At 40.4% G+C, this 13,204-nt stretch overlaps 1 protein-coding gene across 1 annotated transcript in view; it reads right to left on the bottom strand.

Moving 5' to 3' along the window:
* The window catches only part of LOC115775136 (zeta-sarcoglycan-like), a 58,804-nt gene that overhangs the window by 13,837 nt on the left and 31,763 nt on the right, over window positions 1–13,204 (bottom strand). Inside the window, exons 4-6 of the mRNA XM_030722651.1 lie at window positions 9,028–9,115; window positions 6,787–6,909; window positions 4,887–4,959 (exon numbers count right to left, since the gene is read on the bottom strand). Coding sequence (XP_030578511.1) covers window positions 4,887–4,959; window positions 6,787–6,909; window positions 9,028–9,115 — 284 coding nt within the window. The remainder of the gene's footprint in view (window positions 1–4,886; window positions 4,960–6,786; window positions 6,910–9,027; window positions 9,116–13,204) is intronic.

The following is a 13,204-nucleotide window of genomic DNA, read 5'->3' as shown; positions in this document are numbered from 1 at the left end:
CTCCTTCCGGTTGGAGGAGATGATGATGATGATGATGATGATGATGATGATGATGATACTTTATTGATCCCACAATGGGGAAATTACATGCCAGAAACACCTCAGCCAGGAGGCATTCTAGTCAGATACCTGAACCACCTCAACTGGCTCCTTTCGATGTGGAGTAACGGCTCTACTCTGAGCCCCCCCACAAATGACTGAACTCATTCAGGAGTGGCCTTCGGTCAGCACTCTCTTCACCTCAACAGACAGACAGGAACCAAATGACCTATAACAATGGGCCAGTCACCCCAATGTATGTAGTGTGGGGGGAATGCCTCTTCCACTTCCTGAGACACATGATAGCATTGCTTCAAGGCCAACCAAAAGTCTTGCTCACTGATCTTTATAGCTGCTTTGGCAATAGAGGTGTGGAACACAGTCCACTCAGACTCTATGTCACCAGCTTCCCTTAGTATGCTGTTGAAGCTCTGCTGGAGGTGAGAATTGAAGATCTTGCAGATCAGGGCCTCTGACAGATGCTCCCAGTGCACTCTCGCAACAGGTTTGAGCACGCTGGGTCTGACCAACTCATCACCTGGTGGTGATTAGTTCAAAGCTCTGCTCCTCTCTTTACCTGAGTGTCCAAGACACATGGCTGCAGGTCTAATGATACAATTACAAAATGAATCATCGCATCGACCTGCAACCTAGGGCGTCCCGGTGCCAAGTGCACTTCTGGACAAACTGTGATCAGCATAAAACACCACTCGGGTTCAGATTAGATGGACCGTTCCTCCCAACGGTCACACTGTCATTGCCCACGTGAGTGTTGAAATCCCCCAGCAGGACAATGGAATCCCTAGCAGAAGACCTTCCAAGCACCCCACCCAGTGAGTCCAAGAAGCACACTGAACTGTTGTTCAGTGTGCCCAGCCAGTGTGCATAAACTCAAATGACAGTCAGGACTCATTCTGTAACCCAAAGGCACTTGGAAGCAACCCTCTCGTCCACTGAGAAAAACCTCAACATACAGGTACTGACCTTGGGGGATACAAGAATACCCACTGCCTCTGACCAAGGGCAAAACTAGAGTGGTACAGAGTCAAGTTCCTCTTGAGGAGACTGGTTCCAAAGCCCCAGCTGTGCATTGAAATGAGCCCAGTTATATCTAGATAGCTGGTACTTCTTCACCTCATCATCAAGGAGGTGATGTTCCATGTAAATATGCATGAATTCGTCAACTGGGAATCAGAACACCAGGACCTCCATTCCTGACCATCACCATCCACAAAACACCAATCCCCTGCGGACCCTCCTGCAAGTGGTGGGCCCACAGAAAGGCAGTCCCATGTAGTGCTTTTGGGCTGTGCTTGGCCAACCCCCATGGGCAAAGGCCCAGCCATCAAGTGTCTTCTGCAATAACTCAGAAACCCTCCAGGGACTACAGCTGCACTAACAAATCTACAAATTACAGTTTTATGCACATAACTGATTTCTAGTTCATTCCAGCTCTAAGCCCCTGCAATCATGTAACTTTTATCATTAAAAAACCACCAGTAGAAATCAGAAATTTGTACATCTCATTTACAGCCTATTGAAAATAGGCTGCAAATACAAAAGAAGCTGGAATAAACTGGATAAACAGCGTGGGGTGAATTTTGCACATGTCCACCACCACCACTAAACTTTGAAATATTTTATGAGTCAAGAATTATCAGAAATTCAGTCACAAAATTAATTACTGTGATTGAATTGAATTAATTTTTTTAGTGATGGCAAACAAAAACAGGCATCAGTGCCAGTGTACACAGATAAAGTGCTCCAGAAGAAGAACAGGTGCTTCAAAGAGGAGGAAGATCTCAGGTGGTTTTCTTTGATTTTTGTCTCTGCTCTGTTCATCTCCCAGATTACCGCTGGCTTTCAGGGAAATAAAATGCATCACAAAGAGAGTGATGCTCCTTTAAAGGGGGAAAGAAAGGTGACGTGGATGCAAGCCAAGCTGTGTCCTTATCATCTGGAGGGGCTTACTGCACAGGTGACACACGATTTGCAAGGAGGGCTTAACTTGTCGTGCTTCCAGGGCGGTGGAGGGAGGGAAGAACCTCATTAGTATTTACGGAAATGCCCGGAGCTGCATGCATAAACAATGCTGAACAAGGCAAATAAAACTTTTAACAGAAATATTGGAGATTTGGAAAAAAAAAAAGTTTTTTTTTTTTTTTTTTTTACTTCAGTGACAGTCCTTTATGAAGATGATGTCACCTCACTGAGTACTTAATTAGATCTACATGTGTAATCAATCAGGGTTATAATAATCTACTGTCTGGCTGTATCATGAACAAAGTCCCTGCTTTGCTATTACTTAGAATTGCTGCAGATTTACTGGTCTATGCTGGGGATGGAGCTTTTCTGGCGTAGTCTGAGGGGCAGGTTATTTTAGGAAACAGTCATGCTTTCACAGACTGAAAACATGGCTGCTTTGACTGCTTGTGGCTGGAAAAAAGCTGCATCTAAATGGATGAAAGAAATTAGTTTCTAAATCACTAATTCAAAGTTAGGAGAACATTATTTATTTTGCTGAAAGGGCAGTAACAGTTCCACTTTTATCTGATTTCTACAGTAAGAATGTAAAAGTTTGTTTAGTAATTATGAAATGCAATAACTGACATACTGAATTTTAAATATGCAAAAGACTCTTGAATTTGCATCTTGGTGGGTTACAGATGTGGACACCGCAGTCCTGTGAAAAACTAACCCCATGTATCACTAGCTTGTAGAGCCACCTTTATCAGTATTAACTTGACATAATTTTTTTCTCAGTCTCTCACATCACTGTGGGGGAATTTTGACCCACTATTCTTTACAGCATTGCTTCACTTCATTGAGGTTTGCAGGCATTTGTTTATGCACAGCTCTCATCCAGCACAGTGTTTCAGTCAGGTTGAGGTCTGGACTTTGACTGGGTCATTGCAGCACTTTTATTCTTTGCCTTTTCAACCGTTCTGTTGCATGACCCAGTTTAGGCCAGTTAAGCTGTCACACAGATGGCCTCACATTTGACTCTAGAATACTTTGGTATACAGAGGAGTTCATGGTTGACTCAGTGGCTGCAAAACAAGCCCAAATCATAACCCCTCCATCACCGTGCTGACAGTTGATATGAGGTGTTTGGTTTTCACCAAATGTGGTGCTGTGCTGTGAACAAACATCTCCACTTTGGTCTCATCTGTCCAAAGGACATTGGTCCAGAAGTCTTGTACTCAGATGCAACTTCGTGTTAACACACAGCTGAATGCTGCAGACCAGCAAACTACCAAAACGTCTGCTTTTATAGAGGTGCTCACACTTGATGCTGATGATCAAATAATCAAGTGCATTTGATTAGCATTACTGGCTGCTACTTACCCTCTCAGCTCCTTTGGAAGCAGCAAGGGTGTACTTAGTTTTTCACAAGACTGCACAGAGTCCTGTGAAAACTCTCTTTTTTACATGACTGCAACTAAGAAATAAGAGGTGCGATTTTGTTTATTTCCGGGTAAAAAAAAAAAAAAAACATTCAGGTGTGTGTTTAAATTTGACAAACCTGGTTAAAAGGCTTGTTTAATGATTTTTTTTTTTTAACAGCTTGCAAAGACTAAAGATGAAGCAGGTCCCCCAGGATATCCTGTGTTGATTTCTGTGAGCTATGTAAATAATAAAAACATAAAATCACTAACTTTTGCATGTATTTAGCCTCCACAGCAATATTGTTCATTTTGCTTACAGCATGTTTATTCAATAAACAGACCACATGAATAACAATGATTAAAAAAACATGTTAGTAGGCTTCAAGTGATGCCATAAATAGCTCACTTAATTATCTTTCCTCCATTTTGCTTTTTTAATAAAACTGTTTGACACAACATAAAAAAAAAAAAATCTTTCATAAGAAAATTATATAAAAGGAGTCTTTATTTAGTCCAAACAGTACAGTTTGTACATCTGCTCACTTGGACATATTTCAATAACTGGTCAGTGAGGGAAGAGAGTCATTTACAGTCAGAAGGCATCATCATTTTTAGAAAATTCAATTTGGGAATCTTTTTAAATTAAACACAAACAGAATCAGCCTCTGATAAATGAAATATCTTTGATCAAATATGCTTTTAAACAGAATGAAAATCAGATCCCTGTTTAACTCGTGTTGCTGTTCCTGTGTGTCGACTGTCTCCTGTTCGGTTTCCGCTCATTAAGACTTTGACCACATTGCAGATGGTCACCTCTGAGCTGAGCCTGTGTGTCTGTGTGAGTCCTGTGTGTGCGTACGCGCTTTAAAGTGAAACTCATCAGTATTCCTCTCACTCCAGAGGAATTAGCTGCCAGAACACCGCTTTTTCTGCCAACTTTGATCCCAGCCCTCCTTTCAGGACCAGTAAGGTGGACAACAAACCACACTCGTTATAGCTCGTTAATGGACCGACGCAGGGCTCAGAGCCTCAGGCGGAGTGCAGTGAGGCTCACATGCACGAGGGAGTGTAGGACTCCAACACGTAGCTCAACCTTACCCCCTCTCTCTCCGCGGTCTCTCGGTGCTTTAATCAAATCCTGACTGCCAGAGAATAACATACAGATTAGCTCAACCCTTGGCTGTAAAAACGGTCAAATCTTGTTTTACATTTGTGTTATAACAAGACAACCAGGAGATGCTTGAGTATAAGAGGGTGCTTGAGATAATGATACTGGTGAATAATGGCTCCTGCCACATGTTTTTTTTTTTTTTTTTTTTAAAGCACAGTCATTGACTTTGAAATGCCACGGAACATTTATCATCATTATTTAAAGATCTTAATTTTAATTTAACAGGATATGAACGGATGGCATTAAGCTTTAATGAATTTCTGTAAAGTCACTGAATATGAACTTACTTCAGGTCTTCAGAAGCCCTCGCCTGGATCAGGGGAGTCTCTACTGAATGTCCAAACACGGCACCTTCTGAGCCTGCCGATAAAACAAATCCGAGATTGTGTTTAGTTAGACTTTGTATCGTCTTCCAACATACATTTTTTTGGCAATGAGTTAAACATATTCATAGAACTAAATTCATATTTTTCAGTGACTGGCGTGCTTCAAACCACAATTACATATTTCACATCTGAATAAGCTACACGCAGCAGGCACTTGTGATCCACAGACACTTCCTGCTGCACTCTTTCAAATCATTAAACCAGCTAAGGCAGCTGTAGCACTGTTGCCTCTTATCGAGAGGATCTCGGGTTATCCTTCTGGAAGCAGCCATCAGAAGATGGGTGCACTGTGGTCATAAAAGGCTGTGGTGCTTAAATGATGCTCAGTTGGTACTGAAGAGCCAGAAGTGTGCCAAGAAAATATCCCCGACACCATTACACCACCAGCACCAGCCCGAATCACTGATACAAGACAGGATGGATCCATGCTTTCATGTGGCTCTGCGCGTTTGATTTGGCAGAGTTTTACAGTGGACGGCTTTCCTGACGAGACCACAAAGGGGATTTGTGTCTCCGGCTGGAATCAAACCAGCAACCTTTTGCTTACGGAGATAAAATATGCCTCAAAAGAGTTACAAATGTGTATGATATGATCCACAAGTGTACAATAAGATTTACAGTTGTGCACAGTGATTTGTGTGCAACATTTGCTCCAATCCACACAAATACAAAGGAACTTGACCGCACGTAAAGATTATTTTACAAATGCGTAAATCTGAATCAAAGTCAGAACGAACATAATGGCTTGTCACCAGTTCCTGTTACAAAAACACATGAAATTAAATTGATGGCATAATGGTACTATTAAGACACACAGTATAGCTAGTATATTTAGATAGTATATCTATCTTCTGAATGGCTGGCCTGGGTGAAAATAAATTGCACTCGGGTTTATATTCAGTCAGCTTTAAGATTGTGTTTAATTTATTCCACTGCACTGAACTGCACACAGTCACAGACCTTGTTTAGTGTTTTTAATGCTGCCAGTGCTTCTCCTTTAACCAGCCTTTGTCTATAGTTTCTGTATTTTTGTGGTTCTTAAGGGCTTTTACTAAGCTCTGTCAAATATGACTGTTCACCATATCATTATGTTCTTTTGACTGTGTGATCTCCCCCTGTGTGAGTCAGCCAAAACAGTTCAGTAACTTTGTAACTTGTTATAAGAGAACATGATCACTTTGGCCCAGTCTCTCCAAAAACCTCCACAGACATATATCCAATTAAAACCATTAAAACCCTTGTGAGGCATATTTCTCTCTACCTTGGTTTTAATGAGTGGTTATTTGACTTACTGTTGTCTTCCTAGCAGCTTGAAGCAGTCTAGTCTTCTCTGACCTCTGGCATCAACAAAGCATTTCCCCCCAGAGAGCTGCCGCTCACTGGATATTTTCTCTCTTTTTTTTGGACCATTCTCTGTAAACCCTAGAGACGGCAGCAGTTTGTGAAATACTCAGATCAGCCTGTCTGGCACCAACAACCACGTCACGTTCAAAGTCACTTAAATCAACTTCCTTCCCCTTTCTGATGCTCAGTTTGAACTTCAGCAGGTGGTGCTGACCGTGTCTAATGCAGGGCATGCATTGCTGCCATGTGATTGGCTAATTAGATAGTCGTGTTAACAAGCAGTTGAACAGGTGTACCAAGTGAAGTGGCCGGTGAGTGTGTATCGCTTGTGTTGATATTACTGGAATATTGTTTTCCATGTCAAGTGAAGTCTTAAGTCTCACTTAGACCAATTCACTGCAAGAAAACCAGTGCTCACTGTTAGTTTATTATCCAGAGAGACTGCAGCAGAGTTTACCTGTGACTGTGAACTTTTCTGCCGCCATGATGACCTCCTCCTCATCGGCAGTGAACAGAAGTCTGCTCCCGTCTCTGCTTCGCACCTCCAGCCTGTGACACTGCGCCTCCACAGCCTCAGGTCCTGTAGGGGAGACATGTGTACTGGAGTTTTCATTCAAAACCTTCTGCAAACGAGTGCATTCAGTTTAACTGCAAAGTAACAATTCTGTCTATTTGTATTCATTTAGCTCTGCTGCATTTTTCAGTATTTTCTGGATGTTTCTGGAACTAACGATATATTTTAGTTACTATTAGAAAAATTTCCACCTCAAAAGTTTTATTAGTCTGCAATGGCAATAACTTTCACTTTCTGAAAATAGCACTGTCAAATAAAGGTTGACTTATGTGACTCTGGTCTTTTAAATCTGCTCTGGGAGGCTACAGTATGTTTGTGCATGTAAGACTATTAGCAATCTGAAAGACTTTGTGGAGTGCTTGCTTTGCAAATGAAAGGCTCCTAACAAAGCTGGATCAGCCATGCTTCTCTGATGAATGAAGACAAATCAGTAATCTGTTCCGCTGGCGAGGAATATTAATTCCTGTTCTCCAGACTTTGGTGTTTTTCCAGATGTGCATGCAGAAAATTCGTCTCCCCCCTCTCGTCTCATCTCTCTTCCATTAATCCACGGCCTGCGACGGCTGGGGAATTTAATTATTCTCACTGAGTTTCATCTCATTTCAGGCAAATTGTGAACTCCGCACAAAAGCAGGCGTAATTTTCAGAGGAAGGTCAAGCGTGACCAAAACGTGTCATATCAACAGTCTCGTCAAATCAGCATCAAGTCTCTACTTAGCCTGGCTAAGATCAATAGCTATTAATGTTAATAAACAGGTCATTTGCTTTCCACTGGTCATTAATCATGTAAATGGCTTTGGTAATTTGGACTGACTGATGGTTGAACCTGATGACAAAGAGAAGAAACTATTGCTCTTTCAATTAGTGCATCAAAGGTTAGTGTCTGGAAAAAAAACTACTGAGTATAAGATGCATTAAAGAGAATTTAAAGATAAATCGTTGTGCTGATCTTAAATGAAGTCACGAATGATCTTTGCTGATCGGGTAATTTTGACAATCGTGGTGAAATTCATCAGTTTTTTTCAATACGAAGCTGTACAAGGAAAGAGAAACACTGCAAAAATCTTGAGTCACCCCTCATTTCTTAATATTTTGTTAAGAAAATGGGAAATAGGTGCAGAGCTTTATTGAAATGTGCAAACAAACATGGAAATAAAGTATACTTTTAATTAACCTTTCTCTCTGTTTCCCTTCCTTACGAATGGCTTCTCCACAGTCACCCTTCCACTGAGACCATTTCTGATGAGGCTTCAGTGAACAGTAGATGAAGCTGAAAGGTCAGATGCATCTCTCAGGTCCTGTTTCAGAGCTTTGCTGGATTTTTTTTTCTATTTCTTAAGGACATGACTTTCAGATCCATCTGCTGTAGATAGTTTTTTTTTTTTTAGGCCTGACACTTTTTCTTTTGTCCTCCACTTGTCCAGTTTCCTCACATTTTTAAGGACACACTGCACACCATGCTGAGATCTGCCAAGTTTTTGACTAATAGCTGTTTGGGAATCACCCTGTTGGTGTAAAAATACTATTTTATGCCTGTCAAACTGTGTTATCATTGGCATTTTTCACCAATTCAGCTAAAGAAACAGGAACAAATTATGTGTTTTCCCAACAGGATGCTAGTAACAAAGTGCCTAATGATACAATTTAAAATAGCGTCTTTGCTAAGTTGTCTGTTCATTCCATGAGTTTGGTGCCTTTTTTTTTTATGTTTGAATGATTTGCAGGTCTGTGTTAGATGGTTGGACACATGAATAAAACAGTCCTCTGAAAATGGTCAGGAACAAGGACTGGACTGAAACTGAGTGAAGTAGTAGCCAGTGTCCAAAGAAAAACTCAAAGACCTTGTGAAAGCCTTGAGAACTCTTCCTCCAGCGAGAAAGTCTGAAGCAAAATATAAAGAAATGAGGGGCGGCTCAAGACTTTTGCACAGCACTGTAATACATTAGTCCCAAAAGGCGCTTGGACAAAAAAAATATCTTTCTAGGTTGACACTACCTTTAGGCTACACTGCAGACAGTGATTCCACAGTAGGTGTTTCCCATCAGTTCTCTGAGGCAAGTGGAAAAGGCATCAACAGTAGTAGTGTAGAAGTATACAGTGCAGTAGAAAGAACTGGAAACTCACCCACTGTGAGCTGACCGGTTAGCTGGCCTTGGCTGTTTCTGGCATTCAGCGTTACATTCTTGTCTGACCGCAAGACCAACAAGCTGTCCTAAGGGGAAGCACGAAGCGGGGAGGAGGAGACACAGTGGGAGACGAAGAAAAAGAGAAGAGAAAGAAACGTCGCATTAAAAAGCTTTAATCTCATAAACAGTCTTGGAAACTGTGAAACTTTTTGTTTCAGTGTTAAAGAAGCACAGAGGAAGGAAGAAATTAAATATGTAAGATTAGCGAACAGGAATTATTTAAATCCCCACGCTCAGCAGCCAATAGAGACTTGCCTTGTCTTGTTGAAATCAGAGTTAATGTAATTATGCTGGCTTGAAGTAGATTGTAGTCTACAGTAAAAAGGTTTCCCAAGTGGATCTTTCCTGGATATTAACCACTGAATTACACAACATTAGGACCAAAATGGAACAAATTAAAACCAAATTATTGAAAGATGAGTAATGAAGTGTAGAGGAGAGGAGGGAGGGGTTGGCGGGGCAGCTGAGGATGTGCGTTTTCCATCAGTGATGAGAGTGGGTGCATCCTTTTCACCACTGCAGACACTTCAGCTGTGGACCTGTCCTGGTTTTCTGGCAGTTTTGAATTTTGCAAGTTTATAGCTGTTTGACATTTGAATGATGGCACACGTGTGGCGCTGCGTGCGTGCCGAAAAGACTTCAACATGCAGCTATTCTACTTCAGATGTCTACATTTCTCTGTCACATCGACTCATGAATACATTTAGGATACCTGGACTTTAGATTTTAAATATCCAACCACTGCAATTGCACCATTGTTATTAAACAAAGCATTATGGTTGAAGGGGGGTGTGTGTGTCTGCAAAAGTGTGACGCATACAGCAGTGTTTTTGGTGTGTCGTACCTGTCTGTCAACAGTCCTAAAGCAGCTAGAGAGATTTCTCTTGGTGCTTGACCAAAATATTTTATAAACCTAGGAGAGCAACATAAATAAGGAAAAATGCTTTCTAAGGCATGAGCGGGCTCTCGAGAACAGTATCAGCATTTTGGATGTCGTAGCAGTTGCAGCTCATTGTGTGAAAATGACTACGATTATTCCAAGATCCAGTGAAATTAATCTGTGTAAAAATAGGTGGTCCTGAAAGCTTGGTGACATAATGACAATTTACGCTCCGGGCTGCAAACCCAGACAGTATGTCAAAACTGCTTTAATTGATTTTTTTGGACATCTGCAGGCAGCATAACAAGCTGCAGCAACACTGACCTCGCATCACCTTATAATCTTAATGGTGAAAAGTTAGCAGTAAATAGATGCTGCTGTTATACACAGGCCACAGAATGAAATTAGCCTTCATTTGGAATTGTTTTAGACAGCTCTGTGTTTTTTTTAACACCATGTTTTGAAATTAAAAATGATCCCACACTCACATAACAAGACCATACAGTGTAAATGGGAGGCAGAGACTTGGCGGGGTGATACTTCTATTGGGTTTGCCACTAGGCGTGATGATGAGGAGCTGAAGAATGATGAATAATTGGTGCATCCCAAAGACATTTTAGCCATAGTGCTGAATTTCTTTTCTTTAAAAGTGTCTCTATTCTGCCTGCACGTGTGCTGAGATCAGTGTGTGTGCAACTAATCCATCCAATCCAGACTCCTCTAAACACTATTTCAGACAGTTTCTTCTATTCCTAGATTTGTATGATATCAAAGAGAGGGAACAGCCTTAATACGGTTATCTCAAGCACACAGTTCTGGGTTTAAGTGAAGAAGCCCCGCCTACCTGCTGTCTAAACCTTCTGTTTGTGAGTTAAAGCCAATCAAAAGACAGTCAGATTAAAGGGAGGGATGGCCTTAAAGACAGTGGATGAACAGAATGACCCCACCAATGCCCAAGATATGTTTTTTTTTTTTTTTAGTTTAATTTGGAAACTACGGAAGAGGATTAGGGCCACTATAAAAAAAAAATGAGGCATTGGAAAAAAAACAAAAAAACAGCCAGAATTGTGACTTTAATCTCACAATTCTGACTTTTTTCTCAGAATTCTGACTTTATTCTCAGAATTCTGACTTTAATCACACAATTCTGACTTTATTCTCAGAATTCTGACTTTTTTCTCGCAATTCTGACTTTTTTCTCGCAATTTTGACTTTAAAGTCAGAATTCTGACTTTAATCTCAGAATTCTGACTTTTTTCTCAGAATTCTGACTTTAATCTCAGAATTCTGTCTTTTTTCTCAGAATTCTGACATTAATCTCAAAATTCTGACTTTTTTCTCACAATTCTGGGTCTTTGAAGTAATCAGCTTAATGACAGAGACATGCAGAGGCGTGCAGTTGGTGAACCAACCTGCGGACGGACAATGGCTGATTTAAGTGAGTTTCTACGTGGGCGAGGGGTGCCAGAAGACACCATTTCAATAATGGAAGAGCAGAAGGTGAGTAACAAAGACAGTTTGTCGGCTGGCACTTTTTTCTCAGCAAGTTACCGTTTGTTGTTAGCATGTTTGTTAGCTTATAATGTTAGGCAAATAGGCCACGTCTCACATTACTTCAAAGTCGGCGAATTGACGGGTTTTTGAGTATTATTGTATTTCTTTTCAGTTTGAGCTGAGTATGTTTACTATGGCAATTAAGCAGCACATTATGGGCGCTAGCCGTCTGCTAATATCAGTTTAAGACTGTTCAAGACTGAAATCACAATTTATACTCTATGCTAGCCTAACTCTCAGCACGGTTCTAGTCAGCTGCACCGGGCTGAGAATTTCACCGGTTCGCTATTGGAAGTGATCGCTATGACCACAATTACTTAGCAAGCGGGGACTAGCGCTTAGCAAGTGGTTGTATCCCGTCCTTCATCAACAGATCGACGTATACCACCGGGGTGTGAAATTCTTCTAACTAGAATTCTGTGTCAGTACTATAGAATATGAAAATAGGAGGCTACACTCACTCTGCACTACAACTAAAAACAAGCTTAATGTTGGCTATGTTTTTAGCTAACAAACATGCTAACAACAAACGGTAACTTGCTGAGAAAAAAGTGCCAGCCGACAAACTGTCTTTGTTACTCACCTTCTGCTCTTCCATTATTGAAATGGTGTCTTCTGGCACCCCTCGCCCACGTAGAAACTCACTTAAATCAGCCATTGTCCGTCCGCAGGTTGGTTTACCAACTGCACGCCTCTGCATGTCTCTGTCATTAAGCTGATTACTTCAAAGACCCAGAATTGTGAGAAAAAAGTCAGAATTCTGAGAAAAAAGACAGAATTCTGAGATTAAAGTCAGAATTCTGAGAAAAAAGTCAGAATTCTGAGATTAAAGTCAGAATTCTGACTTTAAAGTCAGAATTGTGAGAAAAAAGTCAGAATTCTGAGAATAAAGTCAGAATTTTGAGATTAATGTCAGAATTCTGAGAAAAAAGACAGAATTCTGAGATTAAAGTCAGAACTCTAAGAAAAAAGTCAGAATTCTGAGATTAAAGTCAGAATTGTGAGAATAAAGTCAGAATTGTGAGATTAAAGTCAGAATTCTGAGAATAAAGTCAGAATTGTGTGATTAAAGTCAGATTTGCGAGAAAAAAGTCAGAATTCTGAGAATAAAGTCAGAATTGTGAGATTAAAGTCAGAATTCTGGGAAAAAAGTCAGAATTCTGAGAATAAAGTCAGAATTCTGAGAATAAAGTCAGAATTGTGTGATTAAAGTCATAATTCTGAGAATAAAGTCAGAATTGTGTGATTAAAGTCAGAATTGCGAGAAAAAAAGTCAGAATTCTGAGAATAAAGTCAGAATTCTGAGAAAAAAGTCAGAATTGTGAGATTAAAGTCACAATTCTGGCTGTTTTTTTGTTTTTTTTTCCAATGCCCCATTTTTTTTTATAGTGGCCCTAATCCTCTTCCGCAGGAAACACATTTTTCTTACTACAACAAAATCTCTGTCTGTCGGTTTGTCTTCAAACTCCTCCGACACTATCAGGAGTTCAGCAACTAAACTTGGCACACAGGTATATTTGATCATAATATCTTTATCAGATTTTATGATGTCATCAGTGTTAATTTTGAGAGCAAATTTTGATTTAGTTTTAGTCATAGTCTTTTGACGAAAATGCAATTTAGTTTTAGTCATAATTTAGTCATCTGAATAGTTTGGTCTTCCCGGGTTTAGAGCAAATTT

The sequence above is a fragment of the Archocentrus centrarchus genome (assembly GCF_007364275.1).
Source record: "Archocentrus centrarchus isolate MPI-CPG fArcCen1 chromosome 18 unlocalized genomic scaffold, fArcCen1 scaffold_23_ctg1, whole genome shotgun sequence".
NCBI lineage: Eukaryota > Metazoa > Chordata > Actinopteri > Cichliformes > Cichlidae > Archocentrus > Archocentrus centrarchus.
This window is presented reverse-complemented; position numbering and strand designations above follow the sequence as displayed.